Source organism: Myotis yumanensis, unplaced genomic scaffold (assembly GCF_028538775.1).
Source record: "Myotis yumanensis isolate MYYU_CA2020_CCGP unplaced genomic scaffold, mMyoYum1.0.hap1 SCAF_9, whole genome shotgun sequence".
Classification (NCBI taxonomy): domain Eukaryota; kingdom Metazoa; phylum Chordata; class Mammalia; order Chiroptera; family Vespertilionidae; genus Myotis; species Myotis yumanensis.
In genome coordinates this window covers 24575035-24588720 of record NW_027223760.1, presented here as the reverse complement: position 1 = coordinate 24588720, position 13686 = coordinate 24575035, and the positions used below count along the sequence as shown (strand labels likewise).

Sequence of the window (13686 nt, the reverse complement as noted above, 5' to 3'; positions counted from 1 at the left end):
ACATTTAAAAATATTGTTTTGAAAACTTTTTAATTTGCCTCCCTCTTTCCCTAAACAAATCCCTTTTGTCTTCACTAAAGTCACACAATTTTCTTTGCTATCTCTTACTCTTCTGTGCAGATGATTAGAAAACTTGAAGAAAATTATGTAGATACTAAAGGCCCGGTGCATGAAAATTCGTGCACTTGGGGGGAGGGGGCTGGGGGGGTTTCTCAGCCTGCACCCTCTCGCAGTCCGGGGATCGGGCCTAAGCTGGCAGTCAGACATCCCTCTGGCAGCCTGGGAGCCCTCGAGGGATGTCCAACTAACGGCTTAGGCCTGGTCCTCTACACTGGCTTCTGGCTGAGTGGCACTCCCCCTGTGAAAGCACACTGACCACCAGGTGGCAGCTCCTGCATTGAGCGTCTGCCCCCTAGTGGTCAGTGCATGTCATGGCAACTAGTCATTCCCGGTTGTTCCTCCCTTAGGGTCAACTTGCATATTACCCTCTTCTTATATAGGATGGCACTATCAAATCTGGAAATAACTTTTAAAAAGACCTTAAAAGAAGAAATTACTTTTAATGAGTATCTACTGTGTGGAAGACACCACAAAGGTTTACTCATTTACTACTTAAAATAAACCTATTCGCCAAACCGGCTGGTTTGGCTCAGTGGATGGAGCGTTGGCCTGCGGACTGAAAAGTCCCGGGGTCGATTCCGGTCAAGGGCATGTACCTTGGTTGCGGGCACATCCCCAGTGGGGGGTGTGCAGGAGGCAGCTGGTCGATGTTTCTCTCTCATCGATGTTTCTGACTCTGTCCCTCTCCCTTCCTCTCTGTAAAAAATCAATAAAATATATTAAAAAAAAACAAAACCTATGCAATGGCCATTAATTACTACAAAGATTAGAAAATCAAGGTTTAGAGAAGTTAAATAACATGCCCAACAACTCTAAAGAAAACAGTATAAAGCCCCATTCCAAAGTCCAAAACCTTTTCAACTCTTCATAGACAGCATGTGAATATAGATAAACACACATATATAACAGACTAACACACATATAATAGACTAGTTTTTAAATTGAAATCTAACATAAAATACTATAATAATAGACATGGTATAATGAAAACACACACATAAGACTCTGGGGAAAAAAAACTCACCATACTAGATCATTCTATTACGATATTAAACAAATTCAACATAATAAAAGAATAATAAAACTAAAGAAGTTGAAATATATCACTTACAATTTAAAGGAAAAAATGCAATCTCTCTCTTAAGACACTGGCTACTATGGCTAAAGTTTACTTTTTATGTTTTGATTCTTCTCTGGAACATTGGTTTGCCATTACTCCAGAATACTTACTAACTTAACAGAAGCATTCCTGTTAGTTGGAAGTGGTTGTATATCAATGGCCAGTTTGTGAGCTAGCTGTTCTACCAAAAACAACAATAACAACAACAAAAATTATTTCTTCTTTTGGAGAAATCATGGCTTCACATAAGACACAAAAGCAAGAAACAGCCCTGGCCTTGTGTGGCTCAGTTGACTGGAGCATTGTCCTGTGAACTGAGTGGTCACAGGTTTGGTTCCCAGTCAGGGCACATAGCCATATTACGGTTCAATCCCTGGTTGATCAGAAGGAGTGCGAGAGGTAAAAATCACTGTTTCTCTCTCTCTCCTACCCTTCTCTGTTCCTTCCCCTCTCTCTAAAATCAATTGGGAAAAAACCACACACATAAATTACAGCCCTCTCACATCTCTTTACATTACAAATATCCCACTCTATTATTACCTTTCTGACATTTTCATTTTATATTAAATCATTCAACCACTGTGAATAAAAAATAATAGAGATAAAAAAAGAATGCTGACTTTTCAGAGTAACATGATAATGATGACTCTCATTTAAAGACATATTATTGCCCTTTGCCAGGGAAACTGGGTTATCGATAAATAGCCCTGATCAAATCTGGAGCAGCTTACATTTAGTCACTATTTCAATAAAATAACATACTTAAGAATCTTCTTTTACATTTCAAAAAGAGAAGGAGTAATACAAATGTTTATTAAGGCTTTGGTAAATAATAAATCCTGTTTCAAAACCATATGAGACATGCTAAAGAAACTTTATTTTTTAATAGAAAAAATTTAAGTTTTAGAAATCGAAGTCATAAGGTTGAAATTCTTTGAGGCAATCAATAAAAATGCTTCAAACATTAAAGCAGGGTAAAGATTTTTTTCAAAATACATTGCTTTCAGTACCTTGTTTTAATGTTTAAGAACTTCCTTTCAGGATCTAAAAACAAATGAGACGTTCACATGTCTATCCCAAATAATATTCCCTATATTTCTAATTCTTGAAAGGCCTTTTGTTTTGATATTCTATATAATTCAGCAAAAAAATTTAGGCTCTCTACTGAAACAATGACATTCTCATCTATAAAAATAACAAATGAAACAGTGAGGCATTTAAACATGCCTGTGAACTATCTACATTTTAAAAATGCTATTTTTAAAGAGGAAGCCAGGCAGTTGCTAATATTTCTATATATCTATTTTTGATAAAATCTAAAATAGGAAATCAGAAAAATGAAACTATAAAAAACAAATGGAAATATAAATTTGGAGAAAGCACACTATGACCTAGTTGCTAACAATTTTCAAACTATTTAAAGGCTCCAGTCCAAAACTACCTCATTTTCCCGTTATGATTATTATAAACTAGAGGCCCAGTGCACGAATTCATGCACCAGTGGGGTCCCTCGGCCTGGCCTGTGGGATCGGGCTGAAACCAGTTCTCCGACATCCCCCGAGGGGTCCCAGATTGCAAGAGGGCACAGGCCAGAACGAAGGACCCTACTGGTGCGCAATCAGGGCCGGGGAGGGGCTGGAGGAGGGCTCCAGGGCGTGTCCGGCCCCAATCGGCGGGACCCCAGCAGCAAGCTAAACTACTGGTCAGAGCGTCTGCCCCCTGCTGGTCAGTGCACGTCATAACGAGAGGTTGAGCAGCCTTAGCATGTCATTAGCATATTACGCTTTGATTGGTTGAATGGACGACCGGACACTTAACATATTAGGCTTTTATTATATATGATAAACACATTTCATATAGTCCAAACTAGTCACAAGCTGTTCGTGTCTCCAATAGTGTACACTATCTTAAAAAGTACATGCCAAAATATGAAACTTAGGAAGGAAGCTTTTATCAAAATAAAAAAATAATGTTCAAACCTCACCTAAGATCCCCCAATAAAGAGCAGAGATTATAGTACTGCTGCCTGATTTCTCATCAAACACAGATTACATTTTTTAAAAATTAAAAATTCATTTATAGGTAAATAATGTGTAGAGCATAAAAACCTTTTTGATAATTCAAGAGTAATGATGACTAGGTAAAAGATTTTAAAAAAATGTATTTCAGCAGTATGTTCAAATTCTGAAGAAAAATATGAATTAAGGCAGTTATAGTACAATAATAATGGGAAAACTGAACCTGTAAATATTTTCTAGGATAGTAAAGCATAGTATTAAAAAGTATGGATTCAAATCTTAGTTCTGCCACTTGCTAGCTTACACTGTATTAGGCAAATTACTTAATCATTCTCATTTATTAAATGAGGATAACAACAATACTTACCCTAGAACAGCCGTGGGCAAACTACGGCCCACGGGCCGGATCCGGCCCATTTGAAATGAATAAAACTTAAAAAAAAAAAAGACCGTACCCTTTTATGTAATGATGTTTACTTTGAATTTGTATTAGTTCACACAAACACTCCATCCATGCTTTTGTTCCGGCCCTCCGGTCCAGTTTAAGAACCCATTGTGGCCCTCAAGTCAAAAAGTTTGCCCACCCCTGCCCTAGAAAGTAGGTATGAGAATTAAACAAATTAATTCTTATACAGGGTTTCATACATTTAAAAAAAATTTTTTATTGATTGATTTTTAGAGAGAGAGGGAGGAAGGGAGGGAAAGAAGGCGAGAGAGTGAGAGAGAGAAACACTGAGATGTTGTTCCATTTGTTTACGCATTCATTGGTTGTTTCATATATGTGCCTTGACCAGGACTCGAACCATCAACCTTGGTGTATAGGGACATTGCTCTAACCAACTGAGCTACCCAGCCATGACTTTATGTAGAATTCAGAAGAGTAAATGGCACATTAACACCCTCAAGTTCATGTTAGTTATGACAATGATAATTATGTAAAATTTGGAACTATACTTGGCAGAAAACTAACAATCTTTTATGCACAAAATGAGAACTTCAACACAAAGGCTAAAAGGAGTTAAGAGAAGGGGAAGTGACTGGAGTACAGGAATAAGAAAAGAAGCTATCTTAAAAGAGCTGGCCTTGAAGAATGAGTTAAGAGTGAATAATGATATAAAGGAAAGTAATCGGTAAGGGAATACAGCATAAACAAAGGCACAAAGACATGAATGGGCAGGAATATGGAAAAAAGCCATGTTTCCAAAAGCAGCCTGGCAGTCAGGTGGGGGAAAAAAGATTTGGCATTTTGAGTACTGCTGAGAAGAAACAGTATCCTAAGGTGAAAAGCAAAAATCTTGCTATCCTAGAACACAACCCTAGCTACTGACCAATAAGAAACTCATCTCATTTAAAGATTCATAATACTAAATAAATAAATAAATAAATAAATAAATAAATAAATAAATAAATAAAAATAAACTCAAGAGCTATCCTATCTAATAATAGACAAACATGGCAATTAACCGTACCTCCGACACGCTTCCCATTGGCTAATCAGGGCGATATGCAAATTAACTGCCAACCAAGATGGTGGTTAACCACCAACGAAGATGGTGGCTAATTTGCATACTGCAGGCAGGACGGAACAGTGCCATCCTGCCTGCCCCGCTGCCATCCGGGCCTGCTATTTGCGACCGGGGCGGCAGGCGGCCCATATGGGAACAGACCCAGGGCTGGTGGTGGGACCGCAGCCACCGGCCACTGGCCACGCCCACAAACGGCCCTCCCACGGCGATCCCGGGCTGGCGGGTGCTAACGCATTGATTCGCCAGCAGCCACACCCAGAAACGTCCATCCCAAGGGGATCCGAGGCTGGTGGGTGCTAATGCACCCATCTGCCACTGGCCACGCCCACAAACGGCCCTCCAGGGGGATCCCTGGCTGACAGGTGCTAATGCACCCATCTGCCACTGGCCACGCCCACAAACGGCCCTCCAGGGGGATCCCTGGCTGACAGGTGCTAATGCACCGATCTGCCACTGACCACGCCCACAAACGGCCCTCCAGGGGGATCCCTGGCTGACAGGTGCTAATGCACCGATCTGCCACTGGCCACGCCCACAAACGGCCCTCCAGGGGGATCCCTGGCTGACAGGTGCTAATGCACCAATCTGCCACTCGCCACGCCAACAAACGGCCCTCCCGGTGGGATCCCCGACTGATAGGTGCTAATGCACTGATCTGCCAAAACGCACACCCAGGCTGCCTTTGCCCTAAGCGAATTATGCAGCTGGGAGAGGGGAGTGGGGCCACTGGGAGCAGGGCGGGAACTTCCGGGGGTTTGCGTCAGGCAGCCCAGAGCAGAGTGCGAAGTATCCCCGCCGGTAGCTGCTTGCTCATTCACTTACTTGCTCACTCATTCACTCATTCACTCACTCAGCAAACCCTCTCAGGTCCATGGTACCAGGCCAGGCACTGAAGTTGAAGCAGGATAAGACAGAGCTATGTCCTCAAGATGTTAGTAATTCAGTAGGGCGAAGCAGGCACATGAACGAGGCAGTTGTATGCACAGATGCAGTGTACTGGGTTCTGGGAGGGCTGTAACTAACGCCGACTTTGTTCTCTTGATAAAATGGGGCCTCGGGAGCCAGGCTGCCCAAGCCTGTAGGCCTGTGCCTAGACCAGGAGTGGCCGGGGTCCTGGAACATGACAGAGGGTGCAGGTCAGGCTGAGGGGTCTGACCCCACCTCTCACCCTCACCCCAAGTGCACAAATTTTTGTGCACTGGGCTACTAGTACAAAGATATAAAAAGGAAGAGAAAGAAAAAATTATTTTAAGTGGCAAATGAATCTGATTTAACAGAAAAATGCAGGCATGTAATAGATGAAAATGGTTAAATATTTTACCATGAATATAAAAAAGTTAAGTAAGCAACCCTCTCTATAAAATATAAGCACAAATTAAAGGTATAAACAGTTGAAAAGTAGAGATATATGAAAAAGATATGGTAAAGCAATAAGAGGAAATAAAATATGAATTGTTAGAACCGAAAGAAAAGAGAAAGAAAAAAATTAAAATATCACAGAAATGAAGGCCAAGGTGTAAGGAAATGAGATAAAGGATTTAGAGAAGCTTGAAGAATTCAGCATAAATGTGCTGTTAAAAAGAACAAAAGAGAAAATGAAAGAAATAATAGACAAAGGCAACATTAAAAGGAAACAAAATACACAAAGCTAACAGTGCTGCCACACTGGAGTTGCCCTGTTAATATAACTTTAAAATAATCTAAAACTAAAATAAAATACTTAAACAGCCATAGAAAAAAAATTTAAATTCAAAGGAGCAAGAGTTGAAAATTATAGTACACTCTTGATAGCAATAATAAAAACTGGCTAACAGCAGAATAATATCCAAAAAGGTATTTGAAGAAGATAACTGTCAACCTAAAATTCTATATCCAGCAAATATATTCAAGAAAAGAGATAAAATTGTCAAGCAAACAAAAACTGAGTTAATCTGCATTAGGAGAAATTGTAAAGGAAGTGTTTAAGGCAGAAGGAAGATGATCCTACTTATAAGATCAGCAATACAAACAGTAATGAAGAAATAAAACCTGTGTAAAATTAATGAACACTGGCTGTACAAAACAAGAACAGTACTATTTTATAAGGTCTTTGAATCAAATTTCAAATAAAGGACAATAGCATGAGTTGGAAGGCGAGTAGATGAGAGTTGAAAGTCTATACTAATAATATGGTAATGGTTGAAAGGGAAGAGGGAAAAGGAACTGATGAATTTTGTTAAGTATATATACTTGTCATAATCTCTAGACTAATCATAAATAAAACATACACAGAGTGCATTACTTCCAAATGAATAAAAATGAAAAGATTAAAAAGTAAAAACAAGAGACAACAACCAAAAAGAAGAACAGATATGACAAAGAATATAAAGTAAAATGGTAAGTTTAAATGTATATACTTATCAGTAATTCAAACATGTAAACAAATAGTTAAATCAAAAAAGGGCAAATTTGCCCTAGCCAGTCTGGCTCAGTGGACCGAGCATCAGCCTGCAGACCAAAGGGTCCCAGATTCAATTCCGGTCAAGGGCACATACCTTGGTTGCAGGCTCCTCCTCGGCCCAGGCCCTGGTCAGAGATTGTGCAGGAGGCAATCAGTGGATGTGTTTCTCTCACATCAATGTTTCTCTCTGTCTTTCCCACTCTCCCTAAAAAAAATTAATGGAAAAATATCCTTGGGTGAGGATTAACAAAAAATAAAAATAAAAAAGAAGGCAGATTTTAAGGAATCCAACTAAATTTCCAGCAGATACTTCTTTTAAAAAAGGGTACAGAACAAAAATAAAACATAGCATAACAAAATTTGGACTTAGAACTAAGACAATGCTTAAAGGGAAACTCTTGACATCAAATCCTACATTAGAAAAGAAGGATCTCAAGTTAATGGCCTCTGCTTTCATTTTATGAAAATAGAAAAGAGCAAATTAAAACAAAAGCATGTAGAAGGAAGGAAATAAAGACAAAATAAATCAATGAAATAGAAAGAGAGAAACATATATAGAGAGGGAAAAAGACAAAACAAAACCAAGAAACCAAGAAATGTTTTCTTAAAATAAAAGTATTAGATCTCTAGCTAGACTGCTAAGAAAAAAAAGACAAAAATTACCAGTATCAAAAATAAGAGATTATATAAAGGTATGAAGGGGATAACAAAATATTATGAACAACTTTATACCAATAAATTCACCAATTTAGATGAAATGCGCGTATTCCTCAAGTACACAAACCACCAACGCTCACTCAAGAAGAAATACAAAATATAAATAGTCCTAGAGCTATTGATAATACTAAATTTGCAGTTAAGAACCTTACCACAAAGGTAACTCTAACAAGATTTGAGATCTCACTTAAAAAAAAAACCACTGCATAAACCAAGGGGTGAGAAGGGACAGATTACAGAGAGAAAAAAAGAAGAGGAGGGAAAGAGGGAGTAAGAAGGAATAAAGGAGGTAAAAGGAGAGAGAGGAAAGAAGACCAAGACCTCAAGTTGAAACTTTAGGAAATTCAGACTAGTGAGCCTGTTGGGGTGCTATTTATGAAACTTTAATACACCCTTTTTTCACAAAAGTAAACTTTTATTTCAAAAAGAAATAAGATAAATACTGCAAAAAGAGGTTTTCTTTGATAATTTCCTGTTCCTAGGTGATTACTTTTGCCCATCATCACTGGATTCTTCCTTTTTCCCCTGGCATTGTCAGAAAGGAAGTGGCAATGATTGGTTCAGGAATCACCTTTAATGTAAAGATATTTCTAGGCAAATATAAAGCTAATTAGAGACACTTTCTTAAAATATAGACCATACTTGAAGAGTGTAGTAATATACTATATATATATATATATATATGGTAATTTTTGTTTCCCCCATTATAAGATGCTTTGGATTCTCTAGACTTTCCTATTTAGCAAGGAGGAACTTCTTGGCCTTTTCTGCTATGTTTTTAGTGGAACAGAAGCCAAAAAACTCTGCAATGTTTACTTCCTTATTTGTCCAACAAATTATCATCAGTGAAGTCAGAAGCAAACTGAACAACCCTGGAAAGAATGTTTATTAACTAAACACTGTTGCAAGCCAGTTGAGGAATACAAAAAATTTGACTTGGCTCTAAGTCTCAAGAATAGTTACTACCAATTTAACTTGGTTCCTTCCTAGAGCAGGAAAGATAAGTCTACATAGTATATGAGTTGGACATGATTTTAAGAAATTCTCTTAAATGTGTAAATAGCTAATCAGTTTTAAAATGTAACTGCTTTTAGCCTAAGAATTACAGAAAGTTGTCAGTAGTTCTTGTTGCTATTGTTGTTTACTTTACTTTAACAAAATATTACAGGACAAGAATTTGAAATAAAACAAAAACCTCATAAAATTACTTGTGTCTTTCTTATTCTGTAAGTTTAAAAACCATATAATTCATTCTCTGAAATGGCATACATGCATACACATATACTTTCACTAGTGGCAGTTTAATGGTTTGGGGAGGATTATCATATATATTTTATTTGTTTATATTCCAAAGTACATTCTATTTCATACATAATAATCACTTATTTGCAGGCATCATTACCAATTAAATAAGCAGTAACAATGTACAAGGCTGAGAGGCAGGTTTATTGTTGTAACTCAATGGAGCTAGAAGCACCTCAATTTAAGTTAACTTTAAATTTATAAAGAAGGCAGTACTAGTTCTGTTTCCTTCCTTTGTAAAATGCTACCAATATCTGATAAGTGAGTACCTAATAATATGAGATGATAACAGTGATAAGATTAAAATATATAAAAACATTGAGAAAGTCTATGGTTCTTTATTTCTTTCTATAAAAGATTCACCAAATTTTATTCCACAAGTGTTATATTGAGCATTAAGCAGCTTTTACTCACAATGCTTTTGACACCAAATGTATGGGGGTTTTTCTTACAGCAACCATTTCTCTAATTCTGACACCAACCAGGTATCCAACAATCAATTTAATGCTGACATTATCTATCTGGAGTTAAGCATCAGATTCCACAAATTAAACAGCTCAGTCCCACAAGATGATCCCCACTTCAGATGCCAACCACAAGTCCCAGAGGTCACAAATCAAGGCTTCCCACAACTCTCCTCAAAGTTCAATAACTCAGTGTGATCACATAATTCAGGAGAGTGATTTACTTACTATTATTATAAAGGATACAACTCAGGAATAGCCAAATGGAAAAAAGGCATAAGACAAGGTATTGGGAGCAAGTGTGTGTGTATAGCTTCCATGCCCTCCGTAGGCATACCACTCTCCCAGCACTCTGATGTGATCACCAAATTGAAAGCTCTTTGAGCCAAGTTGTTTAGGGCCTTTTTTGTTGAGGTTCCACTGGCTGTTGGTGACTAAACTCAATCTCTGACCCCTCTCCCCTCATTAGAAGTAGTGAGGGAGGTGCTACTGAAATTTCCAGCCTCTAATCACATGTTTTGGTCTTTCTGGAAATCTGAAGCTATCTAGGAACCCAGCCACCAGTCATCTCAGCAAGCAAGACACTCTTATCCCTCCACAGATTCCAAGGGTTATAGAAGCTGTGTGTGCCAGGACCTGTACAAAGACCAAATATATATATATTATTTCAGAAGCACCTATTCTGTTCTTTGTCACCATGGAAGTCATTGTGGGAAACTGTTTTAAAGGATGCCATTGTATAAAGCAGAGATTTTCAACTGGTATGCAATTTCAAAACATACAATACCTATTTTTTTTCATTGATTTCAGAGAGAAGGGAGGAGAGAGAGCTAGAAACACCAACGATGAGAGAGAATCATTCATTGACTAGCTGCCTCCTGCATGCCCCATACTGGGGATCGAGCCCACAACCCTGGCATGTGCCCTACTGGGAATGGAACTGTGACTTCCTAGTTCATAGGTCAACGCTTAACCACTGAGCAACACCACCCGGGCGCAATGCCTGGCTAGTTAGTCTAGGGCACTAACCTCTTTTCTCTTAGATTGTCAAATAAAAAAATGACAGCTGTTAACACAGCAATGGCTGTTCAATGTGAATAAATCAAAATTATATATTTTCTTTTGTCAGACCTGCAAAACATATATTTTGGTGTGCTGCAGAATTTTAGTAATTAGTTTATGTGTGCCATGGGATGAAAAAGATTGAAAACTGCTGCTATAAAACAACAACAGAGATCCTTTGTAAAATAACAAAACATATCAGACCTTAAATATTCAAGTGGGTGTCATCCTACAACAGTTACTTTGCGAGATTACATTATGTTCTAACATCCACATTTCTTTCAAAACCCAAGAATATCATCAATTATATAGCATTCACACCACACAGAAGATGTTTCTATTATAAATTTCCTCATTCATTATAACCGTCTATTAATGACGTTTTTGGCTCATCCAACCATCTCTTTCCTCAAATTACACTATTATTTTTTATTAAATATATTTTATTGATTTTTTTACAGAGAGGAAGGGAGAAAGATAGAGAGTTAGAAACATCAATGAGAGAGAAACATCCATTAGCTGCCTCCTGCACACTCCATACTGGGTATGTGCCTGCAATCAAGGTACATGCCCTTGACCAGAATCAAACCTGGGACCCTTCAGTCTGCAGGCCGACACTCCACTGAGCCAAACCGGTTAGGGCCAAATTACACTTTTAAACAATGACAATTTGCTACCAACAAAAATAACGTAAATAAATAGGCTACTAATACTGAGGATAACATTAAAAGCCTTTTCCAACATGGTTTAGTGCTAGTCAATGTTACCATTCATTTATAAGTGCATGGTTTCCCAAGAAGACAACTTAGATTTAGCTATGTGATTCAATGTGCTTCTTTTTTGTTTTTCAAGTTTCATTACATTGTAGACCTATCTTACTAAAAGAGGTTCCTAACCAAGGATCTAACAATCTTTACAGAGTAAAACACAAACAACAACAACAACAAAAATAAAATAAAGAAAACTAATAACTCACATAAGCGTACATTCTTTTTTAAAGTTTCTTGAATATATTTGAAATCACACTAATAACCAACTAAGTTTAATGTCAATAACATACCATTTACAGCTTTTTCAATCAGCTCTTCACAAGCATCAAAATCACCCTTCAACACCAGTTTATCATGCAGATCTGTTAACATAGGATGTTCCAGGGCAATCTTGGTTTTCTTCTGTAGTGATTCAAAGGCTTCTGTATAATTGTGTTGTCTAAAGTGTTTTAGGCAGAGACGAATGGCTTCCTGTTCACGGTACTACTGGAACACAAGAGAAAATATGAAAAGAAGAGATTTGCTTAGTTATTACTATAGGAATAATAAGTGACAACTAACAAACCTAAAGTGAGCATTTATTATGTGCTAACCCTATTCCTTATATCATTATTTTCACTTTTAAATGGCAAAACTGATGCTTAGTCAAGTATAATAACCTGTCAAAGGTCACAAAGTATGTAACAGAAAGATATGAATGAGATAAAGATATATGATATAGCTTTCATGAACATGAAAGATATGGATGAAACCAGACCTAATTCTAGAGCCTCAACTTTCAAGAAAAGCAGAAAAACTATTTATGAAAGCCCACTTAAGACTGCAAAAATTATAACTTCATGGCTTTTACTAATCAGATTATAATGTTGGTACTGAAAGCATAGAAACCATTAAATAATATACATAAATTATATTATGTTTTTTATTCTTGGTTCTTTAGTATTAAGTTATTATTTGAGTGACAAATATTATCAAATATTTATGTATTTTAAATTCACAAACAGGTTTTATGACTCAAAATCATGAGAAAGAGACTACTTAAATTGTATAATTTTTTCTAATCCTCGATTACTTCATCTATTTAAACAGCAATAAGTAAAAATCTCAATGAACTAGAATTCCAAAACAAGAATGTTTAATTTACTAAATCTTTCCTGAAATAGGATGAATGCCAAAAATACAAGCTCATATAAAGAATTTTTAAAGATAAACAGTAAGTTCAAGATTTCCAAATTTTCTAAATAAGAATGAACAAAACTAATGACACAGAAGCAATACATGATAATCAAACAAAAATATGATTTACTTGTAAGCAATATCTTTTAATAAAACAGGAAAATAAGATGCTACCTTTTAGGAAGCTTCCCAAGAAAAAAAAATCAGTTTGCTGATTTTTTTATTAATAAGAGGTTATCAAAAATACTTCCTTAAGCACTATAAGATTCTCCCTCATCAAATAATAAAAGAATGATTCTATACCCAAACTAATTTTACATTATTAGTTTCTTACTCTTTGCTTGTAAATAAAGATTTATCATAACTATCCAGAACCATATTAAACAGTAATACCTTCTTATTGTGTTGACCATAGGAGTCTGAATCATATCCCTATTTAAATTTTCTATCAGGTGGCATGTTAGATACATAGTAGAGGATTTATGAAATAATAGAATTTTAATGCTTCAAAAAAGGATTGACTCTCAGAGGGTAAAGACTTTAATTTTAATTTCTAGAGGTTCAGAGTAAATATAGAGAACTTGAAAAGTGAATGTGGTTGAACAATTTTAAGTTCTCAAATATAATCTTTCCACAGTGTTGGGGAAAGAGGTAAAATTTGCAACTTCCTGAAATATCAAGAGTTCATGTGAATGTATTAAAGAAAACACATATTCATTTCATAGACTAAAGGGAAAATTCAACTATCAGAAGAGCTAAATCTTTTTTACTTAAAGAAGCACCTTTCCAAAACTTACTATCTATTATGTGAGTTACACTGTAAAGGTGCTTTTTTAACGTTTAAAAATATCGTCTTTACCTTGAAAGAATATACAATATTGAGATCCAAAAATATACAGGAAAGTCAGCATCTATTTTAAATTGAATATAATCAAATGCCAAAAATAAATTAGTCAAAAATTTTTCAATTA

The 13686-nt window shown here is 36.5% G+C and overlaps 1 protein-coding gene across 7 annotated transcripts in view; it reads right to left on the bottom strand.

Moving 5' to 3' along the window:
• The window catches only part of MKLN1 (muskelin 1), a 323342-nt gene that overhangs the window by 93193 nt on the left and 216463 nt on the right, over positions 1-13686 (bottom strand). For all 7 annotated transcript variants that reach the window (XM_070423908.1, XM_070423911.1, XM_070423907.1 and 4 more), the window contains one exon: positions 11830-12022. In XM_070423908.1, the coding sequence (XP_070280009.1) occupies positions 11830-12022 (193 nt within the window). The remainder of the gene's footprint in view (positions 1-11829; positions 12023-13686) is intronic.